Source organism: Sciurus vulgaris, assembly GCF_902686455.1.
Source record: "Sciurus vulgaris genome assembly, chromosome: 11".
NCBI lineage: Eukaryota > Metazoa > Chordata > Mammalia > Rodentia > Sciuridae > Sciurus > Sciurus vulgaris.
In genome coordinates this window covers 107213509-107226951 of record NC_136472.1, presented here as the reverse complement: position 1 = coordinate 107226951, position 13443 = coordinate 107213509, and the positions used below count along the sequence as shown (strand labels likewise).

General features: G+C 39.2%; 1 protein-coding gene across 4 annotated transcripts in view; it reads left to right on the top strand.

The window, feature by feature from the left end:
- The window catches only part of ALG9 (ALG9 alpha-1,2-mannosyltransferase), a 99029-nt gene that overhangs the window by 80941 nt on the left and 4645 nt on the right, over positions 1-13443 (top strand). For 2 of the 4 annotated variants that reach the window (XM_079101618.1, XM_079101617.1), the window contains one exon: positions 213-3534. The exons of 1 other annotated variant lie outside the window; for it this stretch is intronic. In XM_079101618.1, coding sequence (XP_078957744.1) covers positions 213-309 — 97 coding nt within the window. In that variant the 3' untranslated portion in view covers positions 310-3534. Of the gene's footprint in view, positions 1-212; positions 3535-10091; positions 10185-13443 lie in introns of those variants that run through there. One more of the 4 variants, XR_013757472.1, reaches the window with a different exon arrangement.

Here is a 13443-nt window from a genome sequence, read left to right as displayed (position 1 = left end):
TTCCTCCAAGTCATTGCCTGTAATATTTGTAATAAAGGTCAATTGACACGAATACTGGAATCTGGGTGCTTTGGGCTAGTCATAGTTGCATTTGCTTCTAGTCTGTCTCTGTTTTGCATGTAAACTTCTTGCAGATAGAGGCAGGCCCTGAAGCAGGGGGAGATATTTTGCTCCACATCTCATTGTCTTTCTTCTATTAAATTATTTACTAGACCGGAGAAGAACAGAATCACCTTACAGGAAGAATTGAAAGTCCTTGGACTGGATTGCTGTGCTAAGCTGTTCTCCACACTCTGGCCTGGCATCTGAGAACTAGCAAGGCTCTCTTAGGCCGTGTGGGCTCCTCCACCAAAGCTGTCTGGCAGCTCCTAGCAGACCTTGTTCAAATCCTAGTGCTGAAATTGAGCACAGCCTACTTGCCAACTGACATGTCCTTTTCACCTCCAGCAAGACAAAGCTTCTATCAAGCACTTCACAGGACTAGGACCCTGTCCTGGAGCTATCTCAGGAAAAAGGCGACCATTTGAGGAACTGTGACCTGATTTTATTACATATGATGCCTCTAATTTTCATTTTATTTCCTTTACAACTAACTTTCACTGTATGGTTAGTTTTTTGTTGTTATTGTCATTTTAAGTTTTAGCATGCTCTATCTTAATTCTAGACTCCTCTGTATAACAGTAACAACAGACTAAACTATTTAATCCAAGTAGGGCATCATTGGAGAAATTTAGTTCTATCAGTTGGTAGATTTGGATAACATCCTGTTTTTAAATAATGTATTCTAAGGCCATTTCTGAAGAAATTAAGACTTTTTTTTTTTTTAAACAATCCTAGTGAAAAGGACCAGTATGTAATTATAGCACCTATTTTTCAGCTCTGTCACAAGCACATCCTGCATGGAGCACTTTTAGGCAAATAGGCAACGATTAGGACCCAATTAAAATGTATAAGTGTATACTATTACTTTAACTTTACACTGTATTTCACAGTTGACAAGGCACTTTCACAACATCTCACTGATCCTCACAATCAGTGTGAGGTAGACGAGACTGGTGACTTATCCCCATTTTACAGATGAAGAAACAGACTGAAGATTGGAGGTGAAGTGACTTACCTGAGGTCACGTAGTAAGTAGCTGAGCTGGGGCTAGATAGAACCTGTGTTGCCTGACTTCTCTCATCTAGTGCTTTTCCATGCTTCCTCAACTGTGAAAACACACTGATGATGAAGTTGACTAGAGACCTGATTGATAGTGTAACTTTCTATTTTAAGGAAGAATTTTATTTGTATTTCTTTTAGTTCTTTGGAGCCTTCAATCTGCCTGAATGTTAGATAAACCATCAAAGCAGTGCTCTGTGATGTAGCCAGGCTCATGGCCAGAAAGTACTGCTTATTTTGGAAGTCATGTTCCTTTGCAGCCACACAGGATACAACTATCAGTACTATTTCTATTGTCCATTGGGGGCCACATTACATGTGCCTTATTTCCCTAAGGGTCAATGTTTTTGGTATCTGCAAACAGGATGAATCTATTCTTTAGTTTCCATCTTTCAGTTTTCAAGAAAAGAACTTTCTAATAGGAACTGAACCCAAGAGAGGAGAAGATGTGGTCACAGGAGAAATGGGAGGTTCTTAGAACAAGTCTCTCTTGGAAGTTCGTGTTAAAGGAATATCTGAGCTGGAGTTGAAGCACTGGAAAGGTGATAGGTATAGACGGTAACTAGAAAGTAAAGATAGACTGGATTCTCACTTATCTGAAAAATTTCTGGCTTTTAATTCTAAATATTTGATTACTGTTTGCTAAAAACAAAACAAATCAAAAAAAAAAAAAACAGTGGATATATGATCTGCCTACAGGACAGGGAACTGTAATTGAAGCATTTGCCTTACTTTGGTATTGGTGTGCTGTCCTTCACAGGGGCAAGGGTCCTCCATTTTTTGCAGGGAGGGATAAATAGAAAAGTTCAGTAATGGAGGTCAACAAAGAGTGCTTTTTTTCTAATCAGAGTGGTATAGTAGCTCAGTTGTGGAGCATGTGCTTAGCATAGGCAACATCCTATGTTCAATCCCTGGCACAGAAACAAAAAAGTGGTAGAATACTGATCATTTTACCATCTTGCTTGTTTGGAAAAAAAGTTTAAAAAGACCTTTTGAGCAAGAACTTAATTATAGCACAAAAAAGTCCAGAATTGATGCAGGGCTTCCTTGGGAATATCAGTTCCTCTCCCTTTGAAAGCCTTATTTCAGCTTTCTCTATGTATCTTTAGTGAGAGCACAACAAATTGCATAGCACTATACCATCTGCTGAAGGTAAGGGATACAAAAATGAATAGCTCACATGTGGAGGTGTTTTTTTGTGCGTGATGTTTTATGAACACGTTTTAAAATCTCCATCTCTCAGCAATACAGGGATGTTAACTTTACCTCACCTGGTCAGGGTAGCATTTCTCCTCCAAAGAGTCAAAATTCAGCTTAAGCTAACTGCTCTGTTCCCTGTGAAGAAAAAGTGACTAAGGTACTTATTACTCCAGAGACTGTTAGGTATTGAAGAATGAGGGACTACAGATTATTCATAATAGCCTTTGATTGTAAGCCTTTAGTTGTGGCAAATCTAGGATTCCCACATCTCCAGCTTTCAGGCAGCCATCTGAAACCGAATTTTGTGGCACTGAGTACCAGCCATTGCTGAACACGTCTGTATATTAGACACCTATAATCAAAACTTACCTCTCACCTGGCAGGTGTCATCTGATGAAAAAGAAGACAGGTCATTTTTAAATTTGGGGGATAATCAAGCAAATTTTAAACCATATGTTTTATCACTGAATTCAAGTTTAGAAGCAGATTCTTTGATTCAAATCAAGGTAGGTCTTGATCCCAGCTATTTATTTAGGTCATTCATCCTAGTTTGAAGTTCTGAGGAAGAACTTTGAAAACCCTGTGAATTTCTGCAGCATGAGATCTGGGGTGAACATTTCCAGTGACAATCCTTTCTTGTGTTTTGCATTTCCTGAGATTTATAGAAATAAGAATTCACTGTGACTGTATACTCACCTGGCCATACCAGGCAGTCCTGCTTTTAATTTGGTTAATTTTAGTCTCCTAATGAGGGAAAAGAGGCACAATTAAATCTTTACCCCCACAGACATGGTAATACTCATGTGTTAATCCATTCTTACGCTCCTACATTAAATGCCTTGAGTAAAGCAGCTAAGTGGACATGTACTAAGCTTTAATTTTTTTGAAGCAGAAAGATCAGAATTCCATATGGCATTGTTGGATTTCAGAGGCTCTTTGGTGTATCTGTAAATCTGAATGTTGCCTTTAATTTTTATAATCTTTTAATCATGTGATTTATGCTGCAAATGAAATCAGGAAGCAGTACAGTGTGGAAGCAAGAGTATTATCCGATTCATTTGTCTTCCTGATCTTGTACTTTATTTCATGTGTCAGTGTTTACATTCCATACTTACTGTATTTTCTGTGAAAGAAGGAGTTAAAATAAATCTTCACAGTTTGATTTTCCTTTTCTTAGGTGATATGTTTTCTTTTGCTTTCAGCTTTTAAATCCTGCTTCCCTAAATCCCACCCCTCACAAACTTGCCTTGTACCAAGTAGCCCAGAATGTTTGTCCTGAAAACCTTAGGAAGAAGCCTTTGGGAAACCCAATGAGGGTTAGTTCTTTTTTATCTATGGAAAAAACAGTAGGAATTATTTAATGTTTGAAAATTGTACCTAAAAGAGTTTCTAGATCCATGTTTAGTTTTTGGATTGAGAATCTCTGGTCTGTGAAATTCTACTTTCCAGAGAAATTTCAATCCAGCTATATCTAACATTTGAATATTCCCTGTTGTTCGGGGTTGTCAGGAGGAATAAAACATTTTTTGTAAATAAATTTCTAACATTATCCGAAATCTCCCACCTTATACCCAGTAATTACTTCTAGTAGCCATCAGGTTTTGTACCATGATTATAATTTTTCTCCCCATAGGATCCAAAATGGTCTTGAGATTTGGTTTATTCCTCTCATGTTGTTTTAGAGGAGAATGCCTTTATTAATCTAGTTCCAGCAGGGAGAAGGTCACAGCCTTAATTTCTTTCCCTTGTCTAGAATGCCATCTTCTCTGTTTATCTGTTACTCTCTTAGGCCTGAGTGTTCTAGACTTCACGCCTTGTGATTACTTTTTTTTCTGAAGTGTCTTTACTAAGGATATGGAACTTTCATGTAGAAACCTTGTCTACCTGTCTCCCAAAAACATTGTTTACACATCTGAGGCAAGCACCTTGCCACGATTCTGTGTATCCCAGTGTTTAACAAGGTTTCCTGTACACTTTGGTCTTGTACATGTTGTTTTTTGTGGAAGGGTACCAGGTATTTTACTCAGGGGCACTTGACAACTGAGCCATACCCCAGCCCTATTTTGTATTTTTTTTTTAGAGACAGGGTCTCACTGAGTTGCTTAGTGCCTTACTTTTGCTGAGGCTGGCTTTGAACTCACAATCCTCCAGAGCTGCTGGGATTAAAGGTGTACACCACTGCACCCGTGTCTGTATGTGTTTATTTACAACAAAGAAGAGTTTAAAAAAAAAAATGACTCTTGGAACTAATAAACAACTGTTATTCTGAATTTGGGATGGATTCTTGGACCACAGAAAGTACAGCAGGTCATAAGTCCTGCAGTCCTGAAAGGGCAATTTATGAATCAGGCTTAACGTGTGTATAGTTCAGCAATTCTCCTGTAGTACACAGTCTTCTGCACAAATTCCTCAGGGTAACCTATAAAGAGAGAGGAGGTACTTTCCTTGAATATTTCTATTATCACTTGATTTTGGAGCCTCATCAGACCTATTGCAGGAGAACTTCTGAATGTATGTGCGTGAGCAAGCTTGGCCTGCAGGTCTAAGTCCTACTCACGACATGCCTCACTAGGGAAAGGGTGTCTGACACAAGATGGCTTTGTAGACATACATTCAGATCAAATAATATTAAGTAGTAAATGATATTTTTAAAACTCAAATCTGTTTTAGCTGTCTTCAGCTGTGGAGTTCAGCTTAGACCTGCCATTTAAACAAATTATAACCAACAAATTTGATAAATAAGGGAACTCCCAATTAGGATATGAGATTTTGGAACTGTAGTGATAAGGACAGACTAAAAATTTCCTGTTGTAGCTTTGTAGACTAAATAAATCGTGTTTAACAATTGGGCTCAAGTAGTATTTTACCAGAATATCAGTTTTTATTTATTTATTTTCTTAAAATGTAAGTGAATGTTCAAGTACCTTAGAAATACTTCAAGATAAGTAGAGATTTTGAGTTTGCTTCTAATTTTTTGGGCTTATTCTGTCATTCCATGCTTAGAGATAAAAGCATAAACCAGGTGACTTCCTGATGGCACTAATAGCCAAAAAGAGTGTGTAGCTTAAGACAGACTTCTGGCAAGGGTTTTCCTGAGACCTTCAACCATGGATTCCAGATATTACCTACCTCAAGAGGGCTCTTTGATCTTTTGCTTGCAGAAAAAGTGTTTGGCAACTGGTGCCCTTGGCCTTTGATTTGTCATTTTAGCTCACAAGTTCTAAATTGCCAAATGAGAAGGGTCTGCTTTTCAGCTTGTTTGCTTGCTACTTCAGCAAGGGTGTAGTCAATGCTGGAGAAGTTATAACCTATGAGGCAGCAATTCTCAAGCAGAATTGCTCAAGACAGTTACCCGGGAACCTTTTAACATTGCCACTCTGGTTGACCCCAAGGAATTCTGAGTTAGTATCTAGGTATGGACTCAGGCACCATTTCTTTTATAAAAATGCCATAGATGAGTGGGCATGGTGGTGCATGCCTATAATCCCAGGCATTCAAGAGACTGAGAGAGGACCAAAACAAGTTTGAGGCCAGTCTAGATAACTTAACAAGACTTTGCTTTAAAATAAAAAATAAAAAGGTTTTGGGGTGTAGCTCAGTGGTAAAGCCCCCTGGGTTCAATCCCCAGAACTGCAAAAACAAAAACAAAACAAAATCTCCTTAGATGATTTTTCTAATACAGCCAGAGTTGAATACCACTGCTCTTGATAAAGACAACAGGCAAACCTCACAGCAAAGCTCAAGATAATTAAACAGGTAGAATATTTCATGTCTTTTTCTAATCCTGACCTCTGATCACCTAGGCCTTGATATAGGCCTCTTCCCCTTCACAGTCCCTTTTCTCTACCTACTCTGACCTGTCAAACCTTACTTGCCCTATCTCCCATGCCCTTTGGGCCCTGCTTGCCGGGAAACAATTAACTAATATGGCACTGAAGTACACTAATGGATGTTAATAATTTACTGCAGTCTTCCTCCCATTGATTCTCTCATCTGGGTACACTGAATGATAACACATCTGGAAGAAAAAAAGAAGAGTTGACTACGGTTTGGGCAATTTCAGACCTATTCAGTGCCATTTATTGGTTTGTTTATTAGGAGAGAATGAGCAGGCAGGCTACCTTCAAGGAAGACTTCCTGCCTTCAACTCTGACCCTTGTAGGACCTGTGGCTGTACTGAGCAGGACAGTGGAAAATAAAATGTGTGGATATTAAGCTCTCCATTCAACCCAGGACACACTGGGGAAATGAGCTTTTACAGTTTTTAAAAAACAACTGTTTATTTGAGATGGGTGCAGTGAAGACTTTCCTTTGTTCTTTTGCCACTGGTCTGTAGAAAGAGCTTTCCTGGGGCTGCTGCCACCCCTTTGGACATGAGAGCAAAGGTTAATCTCGTTTTGAGAGAAATGACCTAAAATGTGTTCAGTCGCCCAACAAGTAGACACCATGTTCCATTCGTGAGTTGGTTTCACTTCTTTCTTGTGTCCCTATTAACCTGTGTCTCTAAACCTAAACCTCCCTGGTATTTTCTATACCACATTCCCATTCATTTCTCACTGGTGAACTTTGTGGATATACTTTGTAGGAAAGAAGTCTGAGTTTTTAGTGCTACATTTATAAAAGAATCAAGAATTTTTCTGAGAGCCCTTCCCCCTTTCCTTGGGTCTTTTGCTATATTTGTGTCCTTATAGTCTGTGATTACTAGAGATATTCTAAAAAAGCAGTACCAAAGTTTAAATTTGTCATAATTTTTTTTTTCTGTCTGACAACTTCAGGCAGCCTTGTCTGCAATGCCATTGTAAAGGATCCCCTAGTGTCCAGCAGAGGGCATCCTACTCTCACTAAAAATTTCAAAGCATCTTTCCCTTCTGCAATGTAGCTTGTTTCTTTATTTGCTATTTGTGGTGTAATTTCAATGTAAGTTGAAATATGTGAATTGTATTTTTTTAGAATCAGTAAATGAAACTGGATAATATTATGCTAAGTGAAATAAGCCAATCCTAAGGAGCCAAAAGCCACTGCCTTCTTGTATTGTTAATAGTTGTGAACATTTCTTGGAGAAAACCATATCCACAACTTAGCAAAGGATGAATTGTCCATCACAACAGTGATCCCCTGGTAGATGATATATAAGTTGACACTTCTCCATTAATTTTAGTTTCTATTTGCCCTGACCTTGATTGTATATGTACATAATAAAGGATATATATTTGGTTGAGGGGGGGAAATATATCAGCTATTTGCCCATTTTCAAATGTTCGTATATGAGCAAACCATATGATGCTAACTCTACCACTGTTAATTTACTGGCATTGTCAAAGACAACCCAAAGAATATATAAATGTCTAAGGTTCTCTTCTTCAGATGCCAAAACATCATCTATAGCTCAGTAGTTTAATGGAAGGGTATGACATTTAGCAGGGTTTGAGACCTGTGAAGAAAAAGAGCTTAGGATACCTTCTTTGGTCCCCATGCCTACACCATATGGTGGGAATGAACATTTGCAGAAGGAAGTAGAATCTTTTTTTCTTGGTATCAGGGATTCAATTCAGGGATACTTAACCAGCCCTCCCCCTTTTTGATATTTTTTAATTTGTTCTAATTAGTTATACATGGTGGTAGGATGCGTTTTGATACATCATGTATAAATAGGAGTTTAACTTCTCATTCTTCTGGTGTATATGATGGAGAGTTACACAGTTCATGTAATCATACATGCACATAGGGTAATAATGTCTGATTCATTCTATCATTCCTACCCCTATCCCTTCTCCCCTCCCTTCACTCCCCTCTGTCTAGTCCAAAGTACCTCTATTCTGTGCTGCACCCCCCTTATTGTGAATTAGCATCTGCGTATCAAAGAAAACATTTGGCCTTTGGTTCTTTGGGATTGGCTTATTTCACTTAGCATAATATTCTCGTTTCATTTACTGACAAATGCCATAATTTCATTCTTCTTTAAGGCTAATAGTCCATTTTGTATATATACTACAGTTTCTTTATCCATTCATCTGTTGAAGGGAATCTAGGTTTAACCATCCCCTTTTAATTTTTTATTTTGAGACAGGGTCTTGTTAATTTGCTTAGGGTCTTGTTAAACTGCTGAGGGTGTCCTTAAACTTTCAGTCTTCCTGCCTCAGCCTTCTGAGTCTCTAGGAGTGTGCCACTGTGCCTGGTTAGAATTTGCATTTTAAAAGTGTCAGATAACCCCTCTAGGCCCACGTGGTCCTTGAGGAATAAGTCTAGCTCTGCCAAATGTAGAATAGGAATTTCATTCTTCATATGTGTGACACGTGACACTCTCCTTTGAGTTTAACATTAGAAACATGGGGACTATATGGGTTTTGGGCTGGTATTTTGTTTGTTTGTACTTTTTTGCATGTATTTGGTATTAGGGATTTAATCCAGGAGTACTCTACTGCTGAGCTACACCCCCAGACCTTTTTACTTTTTTATTATTTTGAAACAAGATCTCACGAACTTGGCCTTGAACTTGTGATCTTCCTGACTCGGCTCTGGAGTTGCTGGGATTATAGGCACGCACCACCATGTACATGTTTTTTGTTTTTGTTTTTAATACACCTTCTAGATAGTCAGATTTGCTCTGTGGAGAAATAATGCAAATAACCACTAACATTTATGAAGCATTTGGGCTGAGGATGTAGTCCCAGTACCACTCGTGGTAGAGTGATTGCCTCTGCATGACGCCATGCACAAGACTCTGAGTTTGATCCTCAGCACTGCAAAGAAAAGGAAAGAAAACATTTGCTTTATGTCATGAATGATTTCAGTTGCTTCTTCTCACATAACCCATACAACAACTTTATGAGGTAATAACTATTAACCTCGTTACATAGATGGGGAAACTAATGCTCAGAGATATGTGTTTTGCGCAAGATCACCTGGTAGAAAGTTGCAGACCTGGGATTCAAACCCAAGCAATCTGGCTCCAGAGGGTTTTTTTTTTTTTTTTTTTTTTTGTACGGGGAATGATCCCAGGGGCACTCAAACACTGAGCCACATCCCCAGCCCTTTTTGTTTATTTAGAGACTGACTGAGTTACTTAGGACCTCACAATTGATGAGGCTGGCTTTGAACTTGCCTCCTGAGGCACTGGGATCAGAGCCTTGCATCACCTCATCCAGCCAGAGTCTCTCTTTTTAATGAGTAATGATCTGTACTCCCTGTGTTATGATCTCTTTGTCACTGCCCTTGTCCCAATTGTTTTGTGGTGCTGGGGATGGAACCAGGTCCCTGCCCACAGGCAAGTACTTCACCATTGAGCGACATCCCCAGCTCATCGTGACCTCTTTGAAATCTCCAGTCCTTGGCTTCCTTTCTGGATGTTATGATGAAGAACCTGGAAGGATTAGATGGGCAGAGAGAACAAGACCTAGTGAAGGCTGTTTCGCTTTTTTTTTTTTTTAATCATCTTCTTAATCTACTTTCCCTAACCAGAGCCTGAAGGTTGTCTTCTAGACAGTGTGAGACAGTGTGTAGATAGGACATTCAGTCTTTGTAGGGGGTTTTTCTGGAACACTGTGGGGCCCAGCTAATTTTAATCACATAGCTAGATCAGAGAGGGAGCTAATTTCCTGAAGTCCTAGAAGTTAGTGGAAATTCCGGTTTCTGATTACAGACCCAGCTGGATTTCTGCCGAGATATGAAAGGCATGTCCAGGGGATCTTGGCAGTGAGCCTTTCTCACTCTTGTGACTTTTCTCTTAACAGTTCTTCGGGCAGATCAGAAAAGGAAGCAGGAAGGAATATCATCTTCAGGGGAGACTCCTACCACGGGCTTTCCGGGGAACAGAGATGTTTTAAGTAAGTCCTGCCTTTGTGAAATCAAACCTCTGTTTAGCTGAAGCCTGGAGGCAGTGTGCCAGCTGCCGAAAGCTGTGCTTTCATTGGCTGGGTCTAGAGCAAGACACCGTGATAAGAGGCTTGGAAAAGTAAGAGACAGGAAGCAAATCTGGCCTCTGCCTTCTGGATATAGCAGGGCCGCTACAGGGAATAGCTGGGCAGGAGGAGTCTATTATACTACACATACATCTGTGGATGCCACAGGCAAGACCATCTAGGAGGAAGCAGAAGACAGCCTGTAGTATGGTAACCAAGAGCCTAAAGGTTTGTTTCTATAGGTAATAATCTTCATGGTTCAGAATTCAAAAAGCCTAGATGCAATGGGATACACTGAATTGAGTCCTGCAACAGAAAAGGGACATTAGTGGGAAAATGGGCGAAGTTTGAGGAAAATCCCAGATTTGGCAAGTAGTACAAAATAAGGGACAAATACTATACATTGAAAAATCTCCCATGTCTGTTTCCCAGGTACCCAGTTACTTTACCACAATCAACCAATGTTACTTGTACATGTCCTTATAGAGTTTTTAAATATACATATGTAAGCATATAAGTGTGTATTCTAGTTTAAACAAATGGTAAGATACTATATGTACTGTCATGGTTCTCACTTTTAAAAAAATTAAGATTTTTTTTTTTTTTTTTTTTTTGGTGGTGGTGCTGGGGATGGAACTCAGGGCCTTGTAATGCTAGGCAAGTTCTCTACCTCTGAGCTACACCCTCAGCCCCTAAACTAATTTCTTTTATCTATAAAAATCAAATTATCCATTTAGGAGGAATCTGTTCTGAACACTGCAGCTCAAATTATACCTGCAACTTCAATGAAACTGTTATGCTCTGCTTTTTCACCTGACACTGTAACAAATGGTTTTGTTGAGCTATGTATAACATCTGGCAATAAAAACAGGACTTCTGTCTGGAAAACATTAGAGCCTACAGGAGGACTTGAGGCCAAGACTTGAGAAAGGTCATTGTGCTTGTTTGATCTCCAGATTTGCTATAGCTTAAATCTACCTTTGTGGGTAAAGGAAGTACTAATTCTGAATGCTGTTCTTGGGAAGTTGGGGGGCCTTCCAACCTTAAGCATAGGTCTCCAGATGTTCTCTTTTTGTGCTTGGCATGGGTACCAGATTCAGTGAGTCCTTGATAATAAATGACACAACTTCTAACATTTGTGTAGTGTTTTCTATTGACAAAGCATTTAACATTATGATCATATTCCTCACAATTCTGAGAGGTAAAACTCCTGTTTTACAATGAAAACTCTTCTAGAAGACCTTGAGTCACATCTAAGTCTAAGCCATGTACCCCTTTCATTCTTTCACACTAGTCTTCCCTGTTGCCAAAACTTGATTGACCAGAATGTTTTCTTACCTGCTTCTACTTTCTCAGAAGATAATTATAATTAATGGCTAATATTTGAGGCTTCCTGTTGCCAGGCATTAATTAAGCACTTTATATGAATTTAATCTTCTTATCAACCACATTAGGTAAGCTTGACAGTTCCACTCTATAGACATAAAAACCAAGATTCACACAGGATACATTACTTGCCCAACTTCATACAACTAGTAATTGCCAGAGCTGGAATTCCTTCCTTCCTTTTTTTTTTCCCCCAGAAAAGAACTCATTAAATTACCCAGGCTGGGGCTGGGGAGATAGCTCAGCTGGCCCTGAGTTCAATCCCCAGTACCACCAAAAAAAAAAAAAAAAAAAAAAAAAAAAAAATTGCCCAGGCTGATCTTGAATTTACAATATTCCTGCCTCAACTTCCCCAGTCACTGGGATTTCAGGAGTGCACTGCTATGCCAGCTAGAGCTGAAATTTTAATCTCATCTTCCCAACTTCCAGAGCATGTTCTCTTAACCACTGTAAGGACTGTCCTGAACTAGAACCAATAGTTCCATTTCTTTGATTTGCTTGTCCCAAAACTTCAAACAATGTTTTGCTCTAGAAATCCAAAGTTTTATATATAGTCATAAGCTGTGGAATAGTAGTGGACAAGGCAGGGAGTGGTGATATACTTGATTATGATTTCCACAGCTTCATCTATCTGATTGTGTGACTTCAGGTAAAGTCTTTTTCTCTTTGTTGGAGTATTTCTGTCTATAAAAATGGGATTAGAAATTTGCCCCTAAAGAAAACCGAGAAGGGAAAAAGGCAAAAATATTGAGTGGAAATGAATTCCACAGAATGATGACATTGTTTGCATAAATATAAACTTAAGATATCATTAATGCCATGGTGATAATTACTGCTTTCTAATGTTTTAAGTACAGACTCAGGAATTAGTTTACCAGGGTCATCTTCCTAAATGAACTCAGTTGTCATCTCCTTATCTGTGAGCTCTGCACCCATGGATTCAATCTGGCATGAAATAAAAGCATTAAAAAAAAAAATCTGTGTTGAACATGGACTGTTTTCCGTGTCATTCCTTAAAGAATATAGCACAGTAACTATTTACATAGCTTTGACATTGTATTAGGTATTACAGATAATCTAGAGATGTTTTAAAGTATATGGGGAGGACATATGTAAGTTATATGCAAACACTATGTTGTTTTGTAGAAGTGGTTTGAGCATCCTCAGGGTTTTGGCATGGAGAGGGGTTCCTAGAACTCATCAGATACTGAGATACCAAGGAATGACTGTAGTTGGAAAGTACCTTTGTGTGCCTTAGGTTTTCTGTGCATGAGCTAGGCCATCTGCCACTCTCTCAATGGCCCTTTCACAATGGGACATATTCTGGTCTGCCCTGAGAGAGTTGCCTACAGTTCTGCAGCTTACCTTCTCTCACAAGTGGGTGACTCTGAATCAGATCAGCATTTGTATGAACACCTATTTGTAAATCCCCATCATTGTGAGGAAGAAGTAAGCTTACTAAACATGAGTGGAGGTGCCCACAGAGAATGATAATGATGTCATTCAGATTTCCTCAGAATCGATCCTTTTCTCTTGAGCTATTTTACGCCCAAGAGTTGGTGGCTGTCAATTCCATCTGCCTGTGTCTCCCCATGTTTTTGATGCTTTGTCTTATAGGACAAGTCCAAACCTGTCTTTCCTGGATTGCACTTGGGTGTCAGAACTCAAGGATTTTGTGCTGAGAATGTTGCTGTTTCCCTAGGGTTGCCTTAAATCCTTAACCTAATCTCAGCAGTTGCCTCCGGTGTTCCCTGGTCATTAGTTTCTTGTAGTGTGTGAGAGAAGTGGACAGGAGGCC